The sequence below is a fragment of the Aulonocara sp. 'chitande type north' Nkhata Bay genome, linkage group LG15, assembly GCF_057382095.1.
Source record: "Aulonocara sp. 'chitande type north' Nkhata Bay isolate Kocher_YH1m ecotype deep benthic linkage group LG15, A_spYH_male_GT1.1, whole genome shotgun sequence".
Lineage (NCBI taxonomy): Eukaryota > Metazoa > Chordata > Actinopteri > Cichliformes > Cichlidae > Aulonocara > Aulonocara sp. 'chitande type north' Nkhata Bay.
The window spans coordinates 42,883,797-42,906,824 of NC_141358.1; the positions used below are offsets into that span (position 1 = coordinate 42,883,797).

The 23,028-nt window shown below is 43.5% G+C and overlaps 3 protein-coding genes across 4 annotated transcripts; all 3 read right to left on the reverse strand.

Moving 5' to 3' along the window:
• Positions 1–1,673: 1,673 nt before the first annotated feature.
• Positions 1,674–3,860, reverse strand: LOC147313764 (uncharacterized). The gene is made up of 2 exons (XM_086264766.1): positions 2,648–3,860; positions 1,674–2,191 (listed from the first exon to the last, which is right to left on the reverse strand). Exons 1-2 carry the CDS (start codon positions 3,810–3,812, stop codon positions 1,674–1,676), a joined length of 1,683 nt encoding a protein of 560 aa, XP_086120892.1. The 5' UTR covers positions 3,813–3,860.
• A 2,016-nt stretch (positions 3,861–5,876) lies between these two features.
• LOC147313765 (uncharacterized) lies at positions 5,877–8,270 on the reverse strand. The gene has a single exon (XM_086264379.1). The coding sequence runs from the start codon at positions 8,268–8,270 to the stop codon at positions 5,877–5,879; it is 2,394 nt and encodes a 797-aa protein (XP_086120505.1).
• A 10,400-nt stretch (positions 8,271–18,670) lies between these two features.
• LOC147313766 (uncharacterized) lies at positions 18,671–22,524 on the reverse strand. 2 transcript variants are annotated; one of them, XM_086264769.1, is made up of 4 exons: positions 22,459–22,524; positions 20,956–21,105; positions 20,779–20,868; positions 18,671–19,808 (listed from the first exon to the last, which is right to left on the reverse strand). In XM_086264769.1, the coding sequence occupies exons 1-4, from the start codon at positions 22,507–22,509 to the stop codon at positions 19,497–19,499; spliced, it is 603 nt and encodes a 200-aa protein (XP_086120895.1). In that variant the 5' UTR covers positions 22,510–22,524; the 3' UTR covers positions 18,671–19,496. The 2 variants fall into 2 exon arrangements, with proteins under 2 accessions (XP_086120895.1, XP_086120894.1); XM_086264768.1 differs by having other exon boundaries at positions 20,950–21,105.
• Positions 22,525–23,028: the final 504 nt, after the last annotated feature.

A 23,028-nucleotide genomic window follows, 5' to 3' on the forward strand; every position in this document is an offset into this window, starting at 1 on the left:
GATCTACGAGTTTATATTCATTCGGAACTCCTCTGGGGACCCCTATTGAGTCAATCCAGGTTGGCGAGTTCAGCCTAGGGTCATAAGCGTGTGTTCCCTCAATCCCGCTTTTGGACAGGATATGTCTCTTCCGCCTAGCTGCCAATGTGCGTGTGTTGTGCTGTGGAATGTTTTTTACCTGATTTCCAATTAACATAAGAGGTGCTCCTAGTCTCACCATCGCGCACGTCCCCACACTTCCCAGAGGAACACGAGCCAAAAGAGTCTTGTGCCCACAATAATAATAAAGTCCACTTCTAGCCCAAGTCCCAATTAAAGTGTTGGGATCACTTACATTGTTTGTGGTTCTTCCCGTCTGGGTAACAGCGCACCAACTTGGGTCGATTTCCCCCACGTTGTATATTACTTTATCTGTGGAGAACTTAAAACACGTATAATTACCTTTTTTCGGCAAAAATGGTCCTACCTTTGTCCGCTTATCAACTGGAGGAAACAAACTGGATAACACAGTACAGTCTCCAGTACTCACCGCTCCTCTAGTCATTCGCAACATGCAATCATAACCCCACTTGTCCTCCGGATGGAGTGGAGCGGGCTCTGTGAACAACCGTGGTCTAGCAGAGGCACAAGCAACACAATTGGATACCTCTTGTTCCCTAGCATTTAGAGCCATCCAGTCCAGCCAGAGATTACTGTCACTGAACCCAGTGGCGCGCTCAATTAAATCCTGAGGCTTCAGTCTGGTGTAGTCCACCGCCAGGACTCGTCTATCCTTTAGTTCCTGTTCCTCTGGTACCACATATGACGGCCCATTTCCCCTTTTTCCTGTAGAATTTACAACAGCGTTTATTTGGTTGTTAATCATGTGTATTTCCTTTTCTTCTCTAACTGGCTCTACGGGATTTACGGGATTGGCCTTTTCAAGAAAGTTAATTTTAATTAACCCCTTCGGGTCAGTTCCCACAGTCTCCACACCTAAGACTAAATACAAAGAGTTTTTACGCCGCCAGTTGCCCAGCGACATAGTCAAAGGATTCTTAGATGGACTATAATCTCTTTGGAGTTTTAACACGTTCTCTGACCCTTGTCCTGACGTTTCCCCATTTTCCCCAGTGTAACCCTTTACCTGATTCCAGTTCCGACACCAGTTTGCAAAGGGCCTACTCCCTCTTTCACAATGTGTACTTACTGCATAATCCCAACAAACCCACACATTATATCCTCTCCAACTAGTATCTGCTCCTTCACACTTTAAAACATCGCATAAGTCAAAGGTGAATGAAGTTGTGGACCCATTAACATAGTTCAACTCTAAACCACCATATGTGCTCAGGCACTCATCTCTTTTACCCGAGACCTCGCGCTTTGATCTCCTTTTTAGCCCTGTTTCAATAAACGATTTCTCTTTTAGTGCTGGATTCAACTGGCCCCAGTGTTCAGACAGTTCGCGGGGGCCTCCCTGCAAAATATAAACAAGCAAACATAGGGCCATTATCAATATCATCACAGTCATCAAACTAACAATCACAAGCAACATTTTAATCAGTCCTCTTTCCTCACGAATCTCCGGTTCGCGGGATGGCATTGTGTTATGTATATTTGTACTTAGCATAAATTTTAAAACTTTGTTTCTGTTTTCCTCCTTTTTATTTGAACCACCCCTTTTCAAACTCTCAATTTGTTACCACTCCTTTTTGTAGGCGCGGCGATCTCCTCCTAGGCTGCTCTTCTTTCTTCGGCCTTCCAGGTAGACTACTGGTCGGCCCGTTACACAGGTGAAGAGGTTTATTCTGCCTCTGTTCCTTGACACCTGCGTTCCTTGACGACGAATTTTCCTCCACCAAGCTCTCGTGTGCGGGTGCACACTGCGACCAATGGTACCAGGTGTCGCCTTTCCCTTTCAGCTGGACTGCTGTAGCCGTCCGGGCGGTCACCTCATACGGACCAGTCCAGCGGGGCTCCTTCCACTTTCGCTTAATGACCTTCAGCCACACTGCCTTTGCGTCCGGGACCTCTCCGTTCCCCGTGGGTCTCTCACAAGTGACCTGTTTTGTAAAGCTGGACACAAGAGCTTTCAACTCATTAAAATATTCTGCATGAGACCTGTTGCTTGTCCTGGGCTGCTCCACCGGGACCACTGTCCAGGGTGCTGGAAACTGTCTCCCAGTCAGCAGCTCATAAGGGGTGAAACCTGTGGATTGGTTAACAGAACATCTTATGGTCATCAAAGCAATGGGCAGGGCTGCGACCCAATTTAGCCCTGTCTGCGCACAAATTTTAGCCAACTTGTTTTTCAAATTTAGGTTCATCCTCTCTACCTTTCCTTGAGATTGAGGATGATAGACCGTCCCGAACTTATGTTGCACTCCCAACATCCTCTCTACCTCTTGCAAATCTTTGTTCTTGAAGTGAGTACCATTGTCTGACCTAATTCTCTTGGGAAACCCATGCCTTGGAATGTAATGATTGATTAAGCACTTAATCACACTTTTCGCATCTTCACATTTGGTCGCCCATGCTTCGGGCCATCCAGTCAGAACATCCACACACACCAACAAATACCTCACCCCACCTGGGCCTGTATCAATCATGTCGGTATAATCAATCACGACCTCTTCTCCTGGCCTTTCTGGCATGAGAAACTTACCAGCTTCAGGTTTTACTGCTGGCTTTGGGTTGTGTGCCCCACAAATTAGGCACGTTCTGGCCTTTTCCAGTATCATCCTTCTCAAATCAGGATGCCACCATCGGCACAAATTTCTCTCCATCTGTTTCACTCCCACGTGACCAAGCCCGTGAGCCTCATTCACCTTTTGTTCCGCCATTTTGGCCGTTAAAGCGGGACGCCCATCTGGCCCCCTCCACAAACCGCCATCTTGCCAGGCTCCTTTGTTTTCCCACACCCCCTTTTCCTCTGGGGATGTCTCCTCCTGAGCCTTTCTAACTTCTTCCATGCTGTTAGTGCTAACCTCCTCTTCTGGGGTTACCTGCACCAGTTGTCTCTGTCCTTTGTAGCCCGCTGCTTCCTTTGCGGCTTCGTCAGCTTTCTGATTTCCTCTTGCCACCATACTGTCTGCTTGTGAGTGGCCTTTGCATTTTATAATACTTACCTCGTCTGGGTCCTCCAGGGCCTTTTCCAGTTCCTCCATTTCCTTTTTGTGACAGATGGGTGCATTAGTGGCCGTCCTGAACCCGGCTCTCTTCCACTGAGCCAGTTCCACATGAGCTGCTCCAAACGCATATGCTGAGTCAGTGTAGATGTTCACTCTCATGTTTTTAGCCAACCTCAGGGCTCGAGTTAGGGCTATCACTTCAGCTCTCTGGGCCGACTGTTGTCCCTCAATTTTTCCTGCTTCTTTCACCTGAAACTCAGTTCCTACTCTACAGACTACTGCATAGCCCGCTTTCAATCCTTCTTCATCTCTGTGGCAGCATCCATCTGTGAACCAATCCTCAGCTCCGTATATGGGCTCTGCCTTCAGGTCTTCCCTGATTTTTCCTTCAACCTGGGCTTTCTTAATACAGTCATGTGGTTCTCCTGACCCCATTAGGTCTGCCATATTTATTCCTTCATGTGTGAATATCAAATTTGGCGCCTCTAAAATTTTGCTCAACCTTTGTTGCGTCAGTGGAGTCATTGTGAATGCCTGTGAGTTCACATAGGCCACTACACTGTGTGTAGTAAGCACTTTCAGTGGGTGTTCCCTCACTATATGTGCTGTTTTCTGAATTATCTTTGCTACTCCTGCTGCGTGTTGTGTGCATGTGGGATGCCTTGCTTCTGTTGAATTTAATCTTATGCTGACATACATAAGTACATCCCTACCTCCCCCTTTTTTCTGAAACAACACACCATTCACAACTCCCTTTGTTTCTGAAACATCAAGGTAAAATGCCTCATCATAGTTAGGTGTGGCCAGATCTGTGGCTCTTGACAAATCCTGTTTTAGTGAAATGAACGCTGTCTCTGTGTCCGGCGTCCAAGGCAATTCAGCCTTCAGATTTCGAACACCAACTTTCTTGATCATGTCCCTTAAAGGGGCCGTTTTACCCGCATAGTTCGGAATGAACTGCCTGCTGTAACCTGTCAAGCCAAGAAAGGAAAGCAACTCCTTCACAGTTCTTGGTTTTGGATGTGTCAGAATTTGGTCTCTGTGTGTGTTCATTAGCCCCACTGATCTGTGTGCGATCACCCGGCCCAGGAATGTTACCTCTGGCCGGACCAACTGCAGTTTTTCTTTGCTCACTTTGAAGCCACACTCCGCCAATCTGTTCAACACCACGAGCGATGCTGCCGTACAGGCCGCTGCTGACGGGGCTGCAATAAGAAGATCATCAACATACTGTATTAATGTACAGCCCCCTGGCAGTTGACATGGGGACAATGCCTCTTTCAACACCTGATTAAAAATTCCTGGTGAGAGTGCAAAGCCTTGTGGTAGGCGTGTGTACCTAAATTTGCGGCCTCTGTATGTGAATGAGAAAATGTCTCTGAGTGACTCGTGCAGTGGGAGACAAAAGAATGCATTCGCTAGGTCAATACATGTGAACCACTTTTGGTCCCCAGTAATTTCGGTCAGAGCCGTGTAGGGATTTGGTACAGGCACAGTGTCAGTCCTCAGCATGGCATTTATTGCTCTCAAATCATGTGCCATACGGTACTTCCCTGTCCCATGTTTTTCCACTGGCAAAATAGGTGTGTTCCAAAATGACCATGAGGGCTCAAGCACTCCTGCCTTCCACAGTCCTTCAATGGTTTCAGCTATACCTTCTTCTGCTTCAGTTTTGTGCTTATATTGTGGTCTGTTAATTGGTATGTCAGACTTCAGCTGGAACAGGACAGGCGAACAGTTAGCTAGACCTACATCTGTGGGCCCTGCGGACCACAAAGTACCAGGCAATTTTGAGAGCTCAGCTACTGCATCAGGATGATCCATTCTTTCCCTGCCATGTATTCTGGAGATTTCTTTATGTTCTAAGATCACTGCATCGTTGGACAAACAAGTTATGCGATATATTTTACATTTTGGTGCATACCAGACATTTGGAATTTGGGTGCTTTGCCAGCATGCGTCGTCCAGCGCCCGCTTAACCATTGGTCCCAGATCTCTTGGCCCATGACCCTCGTGGACCGCCAATGTAATGTGAGGGGCTGAATCCTCTCCCACATTGTACCAAGGCAGTTGTTCATCAGTAAATTTCACAGCCGCGGCCACACCTTCTGGTCCAACATAAATGTTATGTGTTTGCACATTCCACGTCTGTCCCTCAAGATCAGACTGGAACTGTTCCCGATAGATATCGTTATCTTCCCTATCATAAAAGAGTGTAACGTGGAAAGGATCTCGCGGGGGGGAATAGACGGCCAGGCTCATTATCCAGGGTTTCCACAGCTGATAATGTCTCAGAATGCCTTCTTCCACTAGCCTCCCCCAGTAGATTTCGGCAGTGGGTTGTTCAGAGTTCTGGACTAAATATTGAGTCTTTGAAGGTGATCCCAGGCACGGGAATTCTTTTCCTCCAGGCAGAGTAACAATCAGTCCATCTGGTGAGCACATGATTGTGGCTCCCAGTTTCACAAGCAGGTCCCTGCCCATGAGATTTGCAGGCACCTGTGAGGACACCACATATTGGTGTTTCAAAGTCTGTTTTCCCAGCTGTGTCAATGCTGGATCTGTCAATGGCAGTGTCATCGGAATCCCGGAAAAGCCTACCACATTAACTGTGTGACAGGAGAGTGTTGCACTGTCTGGTGTGTCTTTCAAAGTTGAGTATGTTGCTCCAGTATCCACCAGGAAGGGCAATTCAGTGCCTTCCACGGTCATTGACAGCATGGGTTCTGCCGCCCCCACGCTGTTCAGTTTCTCCGGGCTCCGTCAATATTGCTCCCTCTCCCAGCCCCAGTCAGCTACTGGGTACTGGGCGGCTGGTGCTGCATTCGGGTTTGGAGCTTGATATGCTCCCCTGTAAGCAGCTCTTTGTCTTGGGCCTCCTCGTGCCTGGGATTGATAGCCTCGCCTCTGATAATTTCGCTGCGATTCAGGGCATTCTCGGGACCAGTGTCCTTCTGCTCCACAGCTGTAACAGGCAGTCCAAGACACATTGTTAGGATTCCCTGGATTCCGAGCCCTTTGTCCTCCCCTCACGGATCCACCACGCCCTCTCTGCGGTCCACCGGTCCCCCAATTCCCTACTGGTTGACGCTGCCTTGGTGCATTGGCGGGCCAACGGTCATCAGGGTAGAGACCCGGATCCTGATCTGGCCAGTCAGGCACAGGATCGGGCTGAGGCCTTGCCACCATTATTTTCCTTGCGCTCTCTTTATCCTCTTTCTTTCTGTCTCCTGCTTTGTTTTTTGCTTCTGCCAGCTGCAACTTGACCAGCCACGCCTGGGCTTCCTCCAACTCTTTCTTTTGTTTGTTTGCCAAATCCTGTTCCTGCTGAAGTCTGTGGGTCACATGTCTGTCCCACTGCACCGAGTCTGCAACGGCAAAATCTGGGTTCTTTTCCAAATCAACTGCAACCTGATTGGGCAGCCCTGCCAGCACCGCCGAACGAAACCACGCTCTACTTTCACCCTCCTTCCCCGGATGTATTCCTGTTTCTAACAACCATTGTTCCTTTGCTTTAGCTAAAAACTCTCTGGGTGTGTTTTTGGGATCCCAAATAATTTTTGGAATGGCTCCAGAGTTAGGAGTTGGATACTTCTCCCGGACTGCATCTGCTAAGTCATTCTGCACCTCATGGTATTGTAGGTCATTTGCATATCTGGTTGTTTGAGCTATCTGCTCTACATCTGCTAACCCACCACCCAGCATACAACGTCCGGCCAAAGCGCGAAAATCGCCCAGCGCTAATTCTTCTCCTTCGGTCAGCGCGCCCAGCCTTCTCAACCAGCTAGCTCCTCCCTCAGTTATTGGTGGAAGTTGTTTAACCAATGCTTCCAAATCTCTCACCTTATAGGCGCGATAAACTGGTTCGTTCTTTGGACCTGCTATTAGAGGCAGATTTAAACCAGGGTCAGGAGCTCCTTGTTCAAAACTCACTTTTCTACTCTTCCTCGACTTTCCTTTTCCCTTTGAGCTCCTAAATATGGGCTGTCTCTGTGCTTGGTCTCTCTTCACACTTCTTTTCCTCAAAATTAGGCTTGTACTTGGTTGGGGCTCAGGTCCTCCATCTTCGTCCTCCTTATCGTCCTCTTCTTCTGATGACGTCGCACGGTCTTCATTCTCCTCTTCTGGCCCTCCCTGCATTACTCTCTGCTTTATAACCTCCAATGCTGTTAATGCCTCTATTAACGCACGTGGGGGCTCATGCATTTGTCCATACACTTCTCCTTCCCAATGTTCTCCCTTGGTTATCACTCCTTGTGGTATTTTGTCCTTCATTCTAGGGGTCCTTTTGGCCTCCCCGTCCTGCTTTGGCTGTTCCACTGTAGACACCTCGGCCCGTATGATGTTTCCACTATCCACCGAACTGGGAGGCAAGGTCGAGCCTTCATCTGCAGCTGAGGCTGTCATTCTCCCTCCCATATCTTGGGACTGACATTCCACTGCCCTTATCCCTTCTTCGGGGATATTCAGGGGAGTAGTAGTATATTCAACATCTGCTATTCCGCCAAGGACAACTCCAGTCTGTCCATCAGGACCACGAACTTGTCCCCCTCCAAGGGTCATTACAGGCATGACATATGGTGGTGGTGGTGCACAACGTGCCAATTCAGCCCAAGGATATAATTTCGGTGTGTAATACCTATTAGCCTCTTCTACCTTCGGAGTCAAGTCCTTCACTTGGTCCTCTAGCTTTTTATTTTCCTCCTTCAGATGTTTCAAAGACTCCATTATACTCACCATGTCTCCTGATTTTCCTGTGTCATCCTCCTCCTCAGTCATCCAGGAAGAGGCTGCCCTCCACAGGAGCAGCCACTTACAGCACCTGGCATGAGTTTCTTTTAGATCCTTAATTTCTCCTCTGGCTTTCCTGTTCACTGAATGTCCCTTGGACTCCTCTTCAAATTGTTTCAATTTCTGTTCACATCTCTCTCCCTCAGTTTTTAACACCAGGCTCAGAGCTATTTTATCACCCAGCCCTTTCTGTTGAGATGTAATAAGTTTGCTTACCTCAACCTCCATCGCTTGGCACTCTTTCTCTGCTGCTTTTAATGCTCCAGGTGAAGCCAAACGAATAGCTTTCTTAAGCTGTTCAAGCTGATCCTTCAAAGGTTTGCATCCCCTTTTCCCACTAGGTGTCGCACTCGAGCTGTCAGCCATTCTCTGAAACACAGACTTACCTCTTCCAATGGCGTTGGTCGACTCCACCTTCTTGGTCTAGGTCACCCAGACACGCTTAACTTTCGGTTTCAGTCTTCGTCTCGCTGTTCTCGCAACCACTGGCTCCTCTTCTCCTGCTCGGTGATACACAAAGTTTAACCCAGCACGTTAGACGCTGTCCTCGCGTTCTCAAGCGTTGACACTCAATCAAAATTATTCGCCCTCAAAGTGTTAATATATGACACCAGCAACCCTTATGCGCAACGCGCTCACCTCCGTATACTTACCTCTCCAATAGTTCCTCGGATTAGTGTTTTTTCATTTATTTTAAACCCATTAACTGCGCTGCGCGTCCCTTATATACTTTACAGCAACACACCCTCAAGGGTCCCTCAACTTGTCCCGTACTAATAAGTCTAAAACCAAGAAATCACCTTTATGACATTATGTCAAAGCTTTCTCCATGTTGCACAGCCTGCCACAGGTTTAACAAAAAAATCGCTGCCCGAGAAGGCTCCCACATATCAAGGTGGTCGTTTTCACAAACTTCCAGCAGACCCTCAAATAAACAAAAACAACGACCCAGGCAGGCTTCCAGTTCAGCCTCCTCAATTTCTATGCACACTGAAAACTCATGGGGAGATTCTTCTGTCTCCCCGTGTCCTACACAATTCACCTCCAAATGATCCCCTACAATTGAAATTTCAGTGTGGAATGACGCAGAGATTAACATTTCCTTATTTATTCACTATATGTAACCTGAATTTTCTCTCTCTCTTCAAATAACAAAGGTTATCTTTACAATTTGTTATTGAACTACTAATTAAGTTGCTTTTTATGGTGTCAGTGATAAACTGCCCCTAAAAAGTCCACTTTATTGCGTGCTCATTGAGTTACTCCTATCAAAACTATTTAACAAGTTTAATTTACACATACTCATTAATTTGTCACGCTTATTAGTGGCTCATGGTTGCTTAAAGCCTATGTCTGACTTGACCACAGAGTTAGAGCATCATTCAATCCTCTCAGGATGACCACTCCACTTACTCTGCATCCAGTCAGCTCATGAATTAACAACCCTTGCAGACTGTAACCCTTTTATTTTTTGTTTATGCCTTCAAATCCACCTTAAATCTTCTTTACCTAAACGTTGGTTTTAAACACAAACAATTCTTATATTCTATTTTGAAACGCTGTCACCATTCATATATTTACAATGTTGTTATTTACTAAGCCAGCATTTTAACTGCAGACATTTATCCACATTTGCAAACAATAGTTATAGAGCTGAATGACACACAAAACCGAAAGCATAGTCCTCTCATGCGCTCTGCATCAGCTGCCTCATTTGCATGCACACACACTCTTCATCTAAGAATAGCAGCAGGCAGTCAGTGCATTGCTGACTCGACCCACAGAGATCTTTTTTAATACAGAGACGTCTTATATTTACAACTGCACAGATTTTAAACCTTTTAACACCTATCGAATTTCGACAAATTTAACATAAGCGTTTTTTGCGATCAATTAACCAGTATCAAGACTTTAACTGTTTCTGGCCTCATTTCTAAAATCCCTAACTCAATTTAAAAGCGTCAACCAACCCAAACTTTTTGAAGATTTAGGTTAAAGTTACACACCCGAAATCCACTTCTGCTGGCCAAAAAAGCGCAGATACCGTTGCAAACGGTAAGGAGACTCTAACTCCTAGTTATTCTGGAGTGCCCCAAGCTCCACAGTGACCAACTGACTATCCCTCTTCGAGGACAATGCATAAGCGTCCTTTGCATTGGCAAGCGTTACCTCTGAGCACTGCGCTTCCTAGCAGACTCGAACTGCCGTTCTAGAATAATTTATAATACTTTGAAACAACAATCAACACCCGAAACAAGTGTATAACTGAAGCAGGTGCAACCTAGTGGTCAAATGGAGACTCCAACTCACAAAATGACCGCTCAGGTTCACTCTTATGACCAAATTTGGATTCTAACCAACACAATAACCAATTCCCTACCAAACTACTTGAGACTCTAACTCAATTTCTTTGGGACTTCAACCCAATATTTAAACTTTTTCCTGGCAGACTCAAACTGCTTTAGCAGACTTTACTGCTTTCAACTCATGAAATTTTCATCAAAATCAAAACAGACATGCACCAGTAATTTCAGTGAGTAGACTTTTAATTTTCACAGCCCAATTTGACACACTTTGGAAATAATTCAACAGGTAGTGTCTTACCTTTTTTAAATATGATGCGCCGGCGTGCGTCCACTCACTTTTGACCACTGGCCAAGTCTGCCCGTCTGACCACCTCGGACCACCGCTCACACCTCCACTTTTTTCCCTTACTCAACCACCGGACGAAGCCCCCAGATGTTAAGATTCAAGAATTGAGAAAGGGTACAAGAGGTGATCGAAAAATAACCACACTGGTCCGGCCGGGTGAAGTCAAACGAAGATTTTAATTCACATGTGGGAAGATCACTGAACACAGCAATTGATCTTCGACTTACTAAAGCACAAACAATTATTTTATAACATCAGGGTTTGTTTACTGACGCCCCTTCATGCGTCACAGATACATTTTATACATAGATCAGATCAACATCATCATGACTTTTCACCTAGAAAATCATCTTCTATTTTCATGGCTAGCCCTTCCTGTCTACCTTTCAGTTCTTGTCTTGTTCCTCTTTCTTGCCGAGACACCAAGAAACGGTTCCTCTTTTACCAAGACAATTTTGCAGTTACAGCCAAACATAACTAACCTCTTCCTCTAAATAAATCTAATTTAAAGTGTGTGTGTGTGTGTGTGTGTTGACCTCACATGCTCTTTGTGTCACCTCTTCACCTACTGTCTGTATCTCGTCCTCAAATGCTCTTTCTCAATTCACCTGTTGCACTTCTGACCTTTTACCAGACCAGAAGCTCACTAAGACTATGTGTATGTCTTCTACTAAATAAATGTTTTAACCAAGAACCTCTACTAAAACCTTAATACAAGAATATGAACATATAAAAGATAATAAAATAAACTGATATAAGTGTTTTGTAAGCATGTATTGCAATTCCTTCTATGTTCTAGTTTTCCCTCAGCATGTATCACCTGAACAGTCACGTCAGTGAGGCTTACGACCTTTAAAGAACCTGAACATCAACTCAAATAAGCACAGATATGCAATATGTATAAAATGGTTATAACTGCACCTGAAATACAAAGTTAACATCATCATAAACATCTTAAGGCCATCTTAAAGCTATCTGTTATATTGTTAAAGCAATGCTCATACTGCAGATTATATTATGCTGGTAAAATACTTTTCGTTTATCCCCACACTACCTATTCGGAACCATGATAACAGGGTTCATGCTGATTGGCGTTGGCTTAGCCCTGGTTTATCAGAGAAATAAGAGAGCGGAACCGGCTGTTCAAACCCCCACAAGGCTGCCCGCTGGATTCGAAGCGACGGGACGAGGCGCGACCTCTCACAACGAACGTAATATGGTCAACACCTTGGAGACGCTTACAGCTGCTGTGAAGGCTCAAAACAACACCATTGAGCGTATGAGGGGAAACATCAGAGAAAGGCCTGCTCAAAATGACACCCTTGAGCGACAGTTGGAAAACATCGCGGAACGGATCACTGCAGTTGTGAGGTCTCAGAATCAAAAGACTGATAACACCATGGAACAGAAGTTTGATACCATCATGGGGAGGCTCGCGGCTCTCCAATGGGAGATCGAGGGACCAGTGTCAGAGGGCTAAATTCGAGCTGCTCACAAAGGAGAAATCAACAATATTCAACATTTGGACACCACGGCGCCAGCTGCTAGGCCCAAGGCTGGAGCCCACCAAAACAACTCCCTGATAACGACTGTGTGATGACTATTCTTCCCGTCCCATGAAGGCCACCTGGGTTGGCTGGCAGACTGTTTACTTAGCCTGATAGAGCGAAGGACACTGTCTCTGCTGAACTATGGACACGCACACACATACACTTACACTGATAGGCACTCACTCATCCCCCCTCCCTTTCCAACGCCTTCGATGCTTGTTTCCGGCGAGGGAACACGGCGGGTCTGTGTGCCGCGCTGGAATGATAGCGCTGTGCAGGGTGGCTGCTGTGTTTCTTCGGATTACTCCTCACCCCCCACCCACCCCTGTGGCTTGTCATGTCTTCACAATGTTGTGCTGTGGACATTTATGTGCTTTTTTGTGCAAAGGAGTTTTTTTGTTTCCTGTTCTCATGCTGTCCTACCATGGAAGCACAGCATGAGTAGGGGTCTCTTTTTTCCTCTTGTACTTTCCCCACTGTAGTGTACATTTCAATGTTTTTTCCTGACTCTACCAATCTCCGACCTGTATCCCCATGTAATGTTTGTGCAATATGTGTAAGGTCGGGGGGGGGGGGGGGGGGGGGGTCCCATTTCACTGCAGGGCAACCTGCATGTGACGAATAAAGCTTTGATTGATTGATGTACCTCCCCCCTTTTTCCTGAAACAAAACCCCAAATTTTTGTTCCAGAAACATCTAAATGAAAAACTCTGTCATAGTCAGGCACAGCTAAACCCCAAATGCTTGCAGGTTACCATAGGCAACCACGCTGAGTATTGTTAACCCCATCTACAAATGCCCTCTTTTAATGTGTTACACTTTATTTATAATTTTATGTTATCTCTGGTCCATATTATTTTCATGTGTCGTGTTGTTAAAGTCAAATCAAATCAAATCACTTTTATTGTCACATCACATGTGCAGGTACATTGGTACAGTACATGTGAGTGAAATTCTTGTGTGCGAGCTTCACAAGCAACAGAGTTGTGCAAAATACAAGAATGTAAACAAGCAAAATACAAGAATGGCTACATCTGAAACTAATAAATATATGTACAATATATAATAGTATATGCATTTCTGGATGTGTATACTAAATATTTTTCTGTGTGTGTACACATATTTTACAAGTTAAATAGAGTAAACAATAAATAAAATATATAAAAATATACAGAGTTGAGACATGTGCAAAACAGTGGCGTTACTGTACAGTATGGAGTGCATAATGTTAAAGTTCCAGTAGTGAAGCTGAGGTGTCTATGACGTGTTCAGCAGTCTGATGGCCTGATGGAAAAAGCTGTCTCTCAGTCTGCTGGTACGGGACCGGATGCTGCAGAACCTCCTTCCTGATGGAAGCAGTCTGAACAGTTTATGGCTGGGGTGACTGGAGTCCTTGATGATCCTCCCCGCTTTCCTCAGGCAGCGCTTCCTGTAGATGTCTTGGAGGGAGGGAAGCTCACCTCCAATTATCCGTTCAGAGCACCGCACTACTCGCTGGAGAGCTTTGCAGTTGTAGGCGGTGCTGTTGCCATACCAGGTGGTGATGCATCCAGTGAGGATGCTCTCAATGACACAGTGATAGAAGGTCCTGAGGATGCGGGGGCTCATGCCGAATCTTTTCAGTCTCCAGAGAAAGAAGAGGCGCTGCTGCGCCTTCTTCACTGTTTTGTTTGTGTGTACTGACCACGTAAGATCCTCAGCCAGATGTACACCAAGGAACCGGAAGCTGCTCACTCTCTCCACAGCAGCGCCGTTGATGGTGATGGGGGGTGTGTGCTTCTCTGCACCTCCGGAAGTCCACTATCAACTCCTTTGTCTTTGCGACGTTGAGGGTGAGATGGTTGTCTTGACACCAGTGGGTCAGGGCGCTGACCTCCTCCCTGTAAGCCGTCTCATCACCATTGGTGATAAGACCCACCACTGTAGTGTCGTCCGCAAACAGTGGTGGGTCTTATCACCAATGGTGATGTCTACTAGAAAGTGGTGAAAATGGTGAAAGTCTACTAGAAGATATGAGTGCAGCATTATGGACAATCACCATCATCAACTAGTCAGCTGATCGACACCACAGCATCAGTGATCACTAAGATGCTTGGCTACAAGATGAACAGCCAAAAGGAGCAGTACCCTCCATGACATTAGGCCAACATCAAGGCAGCACAGAGGGATGTTAGCCAACTATTGGAGCTGCAGAAAGGTGTGAAGAAGGGATGCAAGCTGTCCATCCCAAACCTCCACTGGAGATGGAGGAATACTGGAAGAGCATACAGGAGAAGGACACAACATCAATACTTAGTGGCTAGTGGATCTAATAGCAACCTCCCTCAACAGGATCTAGTAACTATCACCTTTGCAGACATCCAAGAAACAGCTAACGAAGGTAAGATAGCAAAGGACCCTCAAGCTCCCAGTCCTCTGGTAGAGAACCCAAACCTTATCCCAAATGATGAAGACTGCTTCCAGTGTGAGTGGGAAAATAAATATATAATAAATATGCACACACAATGCTTTCTAGTGTAGTGGTTGGATACTAATGTGCAATGATACATGCTGCTATTGATATGTACATACCCCATACGATGCTAAATACTAAAAGTGAAAGGAGAAATGTTGGCAACTGCTAATCTTCTAATTCATTGGGTGCACCTCCATCATCCTTCTAGCCTACTTTGCTAATGTATGACAGACAACTTTTTCACACGCCACCTTCCCTACTTTAAAAATGTTGATTGAGAAGGTTAGCAAGAGGAAACATCTGTTATGATGATAATAACAGAAGGTCATTTGCTTGCTAATGCTAGCTGTGTTTCCATACAAAGTGCGCATTCTAACTGATCAGAGCAGTGAAAGAAGAGCCAGTGGCAACTTGCCTTGCATGCTGTTCTCCCATGAGTTTTTGATGAAACACCAGAGGTTTATTTACAATGTGCATATGCAGACCACATGAAAAAAGCTTCTGGCTTCTGAGCTGGCCCAGCTCAAGTCAGTGTCAATGGGAGACAGTCCCCCCCGCAAGACAGAGACAGCTACAGTGTGAGTATGAAATAAACACAGCTTTTAGCCACAGCAGGTAACTGCGGTGACAAAATAGTAATAATGTAAAGGATGAATGCAAACAGGCGAGGAACTTTTATCATAGCGTTGTCTGAGATGAAAGGAGAGAGATCACTTTATTTTGGCAAATTTTCATTTATGTCCGTTTTTAGATTGGACAAGTCATACACCGTTGGCCATACTTTTCCTGATGGAGTGCCACTGCTACCAAGTAGTACACGTTTAAGGAGAAAAGAATACAGCAATGATGTCATTAATAGCACCAAAAAAAGCAGTCTGAGTAGGTTTTTTATTACTATCTAGTGTTAATTACAACTCTGTTTATAGAGTGGAAGGAGCAGTGAATGAATGACAACAACATTTTGTGTCGACTCAGTTTGCTCTGCTCGTGTCTCGTCTGCCATTCCACCTGACAGTTTGGGCTTGACTTCATTGTTCTGCCTCATGCATGGGGAGCCTGTTTTGTAACAATGGCAGGCTGCATTTCTCTTCATGCTGAATAACAGCAGTGCCACTGATGGAATGTGTTGTAAACAACTGAATTTAATGAAATATCTTATCAGTGGAGCTCACTTGCCACTGGGGACACCCAGTGTCTAATGCAGCAATTAATTCTGCAAATGAGTTATGAGTGAGTTATGCAAGGCAATATTGCTCATTACAGCTGGGCTGATTGCATTATAGCTGGGATCTAATTGAGATGCCAGAGCCACAGAGGAGAAGCTGTTGAGGCTTTATAGAAGACCAACACCAAGAGGCACAGTGAATCATTCAGGCACAAGTTTCAGCAATGATATTGCAGATACACAAAAAGTCAGAACAGATGACAAAGCTGAAAACCTACAATAAGCAAAGAATATCAGTTTTTTACAGTATAATCCTTAAAGGCTTGTATCATCCATTTGTGTCATCCAACAATAAGATGTGTTTGTCGTCACGTTTCATTGTTGTCCAAGTCAAAGCTGGCTGAGCTGTGCAGTCATTGTGACACTTATCTCAGGTGAGTGACATATGAGTTATTGCTGTAGAAAAGCTGCTTATACCAGTCCAAACACAGAAACAGTTGCACACATGTGTCACATTTTACATCATTTGTCTCGGTGAACAAAATTGTTATTTTGACATCATGTGAGTTTCTTGGTTTAACTAATGATTCTGCAAGATTAAAAATTATCTTCGCTTACACTTGAAAGACGTTTAGTTATTTTGGACCTCACTCTGTCTGCTATCCCAAAAAGAATAGAGAAAGATATTTAGAGGGAATTTGGGAACTTTACTGACTTGACTGGAAAACTGAGGATGTCAGTAGATGTTGTTAGCCTGGTTTAGACTTTGTAGCATCATAACAAGCACTCACAACACGATTCTCTGTATTGAGCCAATTATTATTATTCTGTCACCGATAAATACAAAACAGCAGAGAAAAACTAGACAAACATGTATAGCTGAATTCGACAGTACTGAGCAAGCCAATAACAACTGGTGTGGGCTGAGTTGATGTAACCAGTAGTTGCATTTCTAGGGAGGTCAGGTTACACCATGGGGTTTGCGGTTGTGATGTAGCTATGGCTTAGATTTCCCACTGACGCACAAAAGGTCAGTTTTTAGCGTTTTCCTTTACAGATGATGCTTGTTCAATAAAGGACAAAAAATAACCTTCCAGTTGCTTCTGACACTACTTTATAAGTAACTGTTGCACCTCACCTAATGTAATGCATCATATTTGCACAAATTAACATCCTAATTGGAACATCTCAGTCAGGACATCCTTCTAAAATTCATCTATTTGTTGAACTCAGGGGGCACATTATGAGATCTTAAATGGTGTTTTATTTCCACGATGAGTTTTATTGTTTTTTTTCTTTTCTCTTGTTTTCTGTTTATAGATGCATTAAACTGCAGTTTCCAATTTAGATTTAAAGTATCCCTTGTGACTGGATGAAAACGTTCCCACCTTGTGATGAGTTTCTCTTTTTTTATTCACATGTAATAAGAGAACATTTTCTTAAACTATAGCTCTGAGTTTTAAAGCAGCCTTTAAAATGTTAAATCCAGAACAATACTTCCACACAGGCGTTTCACCATGAAACACATTGCTTTGGTAAGCTGGCATTGATGATATTAGATACTGTGAGTAAAAGAAAACATAATTAAAATATAATGTGTTAAATTTGCTTGGATGAGAGGGTCCAGCTGTAGATCAGAGGAATCCGGTTGTTCAGTCTGACGTCACGGATGACGTTACTGGTATTTCCGGGCCTAAGTGCTCCTCAAGAAACAACGATGGCGGAGCCAGTGACTTTGTTCACGATTACCTCCTTCTTTAGCGAAGTACCAATTAGGGTTAAAAAGGGTCTTAATTCCTTCAACTCTAGTAAAGTGGTCAGTGTAACCGTTTTTCCAGGCGGAATTATAAAAGGAAGTGTCCAGGCATCCATGAAAAAGAAGATTTACAACGTTGAGGTGAGCTAGGAGTAAGCTAGCTAGCCGACGATTAAACATGAGATATTCTGTATTCTGATGTATTTCATAAAGCACACACACGTACAGCAATGCTATAACAGTGGACATAAAATCTGGAGATCAAAACTCCAGACATCCAGAGGCCCCCAGAACACAAGAGACCAAGGAAGACCAACAGAGGGGCAGCATCGCCACTGTCCCAGAAAGAGCTGAGGAGAGTCCCAGATGAGGGCTCACTCAGCAGCCGCGGAGCAGAAGCCAGGGGGAGTTGCAGTGACGCGCCCGTGAGCTCCGCCGGCAGCCAGCCGTCCCTGAGTGACCGAGCCCCAGGCCGAGAGGCCGAGGGCACCTGTCAATGGAAAATTGTACTTAGTAGTCAGTATAATCTTTCAGTGATATAAGTTTGCATATGGTAGAATACTGCATGTAATCACTTGTGTGTAGAAGTATATAGTTGGTGGCATATTGAAAGAATGTCTCATAGGAGGTCTGTAACATTCTAGGGTGTTCACCCCCACATCCTACACTGAAAAAAATAATCAGTGGGATAAACATAAAAAAATCATTGTAATCGGTTGCACGCAATTAAGTTATGTTTTGTCAACCTTATTTTTTCATGTTATAACTGCACACAAATTTTTTGTAACATGAACATGATTTTTTCATGTTGTTTGTATCCTTTTCATTCATGTCAAATATTTATAGAAACTACTTGTTTATCAGACATTAACTGGTTATGTAAAATGTAAAGAGTTCCTTTATGTTAATTGTATTTGACTACCATGTGTTAGATTGACAAGATAATTTTATGCTATATACACATATATGTATACACACACACACACACACACACACACACACACACACACTGTATGTACTGTATATTTTGCTTTCAATCAAACCAACAAGCAAAACATTTTTTAACAATGACCTGTATTTTTCAAAACAGTATACAATTGGAAGTCGTAACAGCAGTTCAAGATTATACTTGAGTCATCTGAATGCATCTCTTCCAAAATGTACCAAACACAAACAACTTCTGGATCTTAATTCAACATTCTAGGGCCTATGAAAATGTTAACGCTGAATTTTCTAGGAATACTGGCCCAAAGGTAAAAGGTGAGAATTCCTCGGGTAATTTTTTAAAAATTTTTTTTAAATGTAAGAGCCGTAAGGCACTATGGCAACAGGAATGCAAATATTAAAATATGACGAAGAAAAGCTTGAAAATAACATTTTCACCCACAAACACAAAATCAAGAGCCCTAAAATGTGATTCGTTTTGGCTTCCTTCTATAAGTGAAACATCACAATAACTTATACTAACAAACAAAACAAAACAGTGGTTGGACATCACAACATAACCAAAATTACTGTAACCATGTCCAATGAACTTAAAAATTGTATGCCTTCTAAACAGCTGCTTCAATTACTTCAGGCTTTTTACCTGAGAGCAGTTACCAGCTTCAAAATGACTTTGGTGACGGCAATGATGCAACGATCATTTTACAATTGAATGGGACTGAGTTATGTCAGTGGCAATACACCTTGATTGAAAATTTGTGCAGAAGCAGAAAGTGTGGCACACTCAGCCTCAATGTGATGAGAAATACAAACAAACCAAGAAAACAAGAAAAAAAACACTAGAGTACAAACTATTCCTCAAAAGAGTATGGCTTGAAAAATGAACATTGAATGCTATAGTAATGATGGCCCCAAAGTTAAAAGTGAAAGTTGCTCCTACCAGTAAAAACCTATAAAATTGTGAGAAAAATCAGTTTCGCTATATACTGTAATTTTACCAGTGTTGGCAAAAAAGAATCAATGGAACATATTCAGAGAGGTAGACATATTGTTTCCATGTCATAACTGTTCACTCGTACAGTCTGTTCTTGAGAACCTGTACCTTCTTTGAAAGGCTGTTCCCTTCGAGCTCCATAAGCAGTTTCTGGAATACCTCGAAGGTATACTTCAGTTCTGGTGGGTAGGTCAGGTTCAAAGTGTACATTAATCCAAATAGCATAGCAGCTGCTAGGGCACAGTTGTCCAAATCCTGCAAGACTCTCTGGCCTTCCAGGACTATCCCAATGTCCTCAGGGCTGTCACTGGCATCTCTTGACTTGATGATATAGATTCCCATTGTTGTTTCCTCAATAGATTGTTGGATAACTCCTTCATCTGTGGCCTGGAAAATACACATTCCCAAAATTAAATTCAACAGAACACTGGTCATTGCAAAGAAGCAGAATACTGTCAGAGAATGAAGAAGTGTTCAACTATGAACACCTCTTCATTCTCTGAAGAGGTGTTCAGAGAACACGTGGTCCTAATGCATGTAGAAGAAAAAAAAAGGTAAAACACCTAAACATAATATCTTCTCTAACCCATATAGACAATTCTCTGTATCTCTTTCTTGGTTAAGGTGACATTCAACCCATTTATTAGTAGATAACTACATTTTGCCATGGTTTAAAAAGGACGCTGAATAAAGCAGTATTTTTTACAAAGTGAATGACACAAAACAAGCTTGTTGATTTAGTTTGGTTTTTGCAATAACCGTGAGATACTAACATCTGAACTGTGCTAAACTATGATCCAAAACAAAGACGTTAGCTGGATCCAAGTATTTCATAAATATTTTTTTTATAAACACTTCCAGGCCATACAGTATTTTGTCTAATAAATAAGGTGGCCCCAATATTTATTAGATATGTCCATTAAAAAGTGAAATTGTGGCATGTCAGCATGTATATAAAACAAGGTTTCATAGCTAAATATAGTCTAATCCTTTTCAGATATGTCTATTCATTTTAGAATAAAAAAAAGACATACAAACTGTGGGCCGCCAGTGGTATCCCCCAGTCACCAGCAGATACACCTGTGGCACAATTTTGAAAATCTTAGATCATTTTCAAAATCCGAGAGGTCAATGTCACTGAGATTCAAAATCTTTTTAGTAGCTGCACCAATGGGATGAATTTGACAATCCGACATGACTTTGTTGTTCAGTTGTCCACGCGTCATTGTGGCAATAAAAGCCTTTTTCAGCCAAGGGGTAAGAGATTTTAGATTTTTAAGTTTTGGGAGGGGGGGTTTAGTTCATGAAGCAACCACATTTATTTTCAATAAAAATGACCTTCTATAATAACACTTACCACATGTTCTGTCATTAAATTGCTGGGGTCTTCGTTGAGGTACACGCAGAGCCCCTTGATAATACATTCACGCACAAGATCAACATCATCCTGGCAAAGGGTGACAAGCAGCGTTTTGTTAAAATTATTATTTTCTCTAAACTGTAGACACAAATTAAAATTCTTTCTTACCTGGGCCATGGGTTCCAGAATATTCTGCAGTCTTCTTCCTATGTGTCCTCCTCGCTTTTTAAACACCTTTATAAATTTGTCCAATAGCACATCAATTTGCGAGAGAAATCGGGACTGCAGTGGCATGGTGGTAATCCGCCTAAACTCTGCATTTATCTAAAAAGAGAAGTTGACACATAAAAATACAGTCACGAACTCAAATGTAACAAGGTCACATTTACAAAAACTTATATCTTTTCTCATATTACTAATTTTTAGCTATGCATCCCACTCACTTTTGTGGTGAAATGGACTGATTTTTATATAGTGCTTTTCTACTCTCCCGGAGTACTCAAAGCGCTGTATACAACATGCCGCATTCATCCAATCACATCAATTCACACAAACACTGTTTTCTAAGTTTTTTAGTGCTTCCTAACTACCATTCATACTCCGATGAACGCATCAGAGAGCAATTGGGGTTAGTATCTCTTGTAGCCGAAGGATACTTGGCATGCAGACTTGAGGAGCCAGGGATCAAACCACTAAGCTTCTGATCAGTAGATGGCCTGCTCTACCTCCTGAGCTAAAGCCTACAACAAGAACAATGTCACAGGCCACACAGATTGACAACCCTCCATCAGTAGAGCTTAATTTCGATAGGCTTCCAGAGGAAAAAAGTTACACAACTGCTCGCGTTAGAAGTGGCTTATAACAACTGATTGTATATAAAAAGAGAATGATGTCACCACTTGTTAATTTCTAATTTGAAGTCTTAAGCTGTGCGTTTCCACAGTTGCCCTTCCAGCTTTCTTTTAAATAGCACGTCATTAGCACAGTGTAGATCTGCCTATGGAATCAAGAGACACTGTACCCTCATTAGTTAATCAAAAATCGTTAGCCAATGAGCATACACTAGTCCACTGTCCTTTTCCATATTAATGGGTACAATGAACACCATGTCATAATGGTAAATGGCCTGTATTTATATAGCGCTTTACTAGTCCCTAAGGACCCCAAAGCGCTTTACATATCCAGTCATCCATCCATTCACACACACACACACACACACACACACACACACACACACACACTGGTGATGGCAGCTACATTGTAGCCACAGCCACCCTGGGGCGCACTGACAGAGGCGAGGCTGCCGGACACTGGCGCCACCGGGCCCTCTGACCACCACCAGTAGGCAACGGGTGAAGTGTCTTGCCCAAGGACACAACGACCGAGACTGTCCAAGCCGGGCAGTGAAACTAGCAACTTAGACCACAAACACTCAGGAACCATAAACCATGTTTACTGAGGTCAAAGATAAAGTCAGCAGACCTAGAAACCATTTCTATCTTTTATATACAGTGTATGCTTCAGGTGCTATAATCAATAACAAAAAATCTTTACAATTCTAAATGACTTCTGACATTTTCCACAAACCTGGCAGACAACGTAAATGTTGTCAATGTTCTATTACAGGATACCATTAAAACACAATGATCTTCACAAAAGAATTCACAAATTACATACCTCGCTCACTTCAAAGAGTGCTGGCCATCTTGCCTGGAAGTCGCTGATCATGGGTGTGTCACAAACTACTTCATGTCTCCTATATGCAAATGTTTTCTCCATTTTCATTCTCACCACCTCCCGGTTGTTTGTCTTCTTCACATCTAAAAGAAGCTCCACTCTCACAGTCTCAAGGCTATCTTCAGATTCTCCAACCGGATAGGGGGGACAATAGTTTACTTCAGACCGCCGTGGTCTTTTAACGGCAAAAGCAGCACTTGATTTGCCCCCTGATTTCTGTGTCACAGAGTTCATAACCACCTCAGGGCATCCTAACTTTCTTAATTGAGTGCGGTAACTTGCCAGTTTATTCTTTAAGCTAGCTTTCCATCCAGCATATCCTGTGAGGGAGCCCCTCTCAGTGAGACAAGGATGTTTTGAGATGAGGGCCTCACCAACTGTGTTAAAGTCTTTATCAGTGACATAAACTTTGTATCTGACAATTTCTTGAATGAGGCCTTCAAGAATTTGCGACTTCAGTTTAGGATCTGGAGTAAGCAATGTGCCCTTTTCTTTGTATGCTGCATTGCC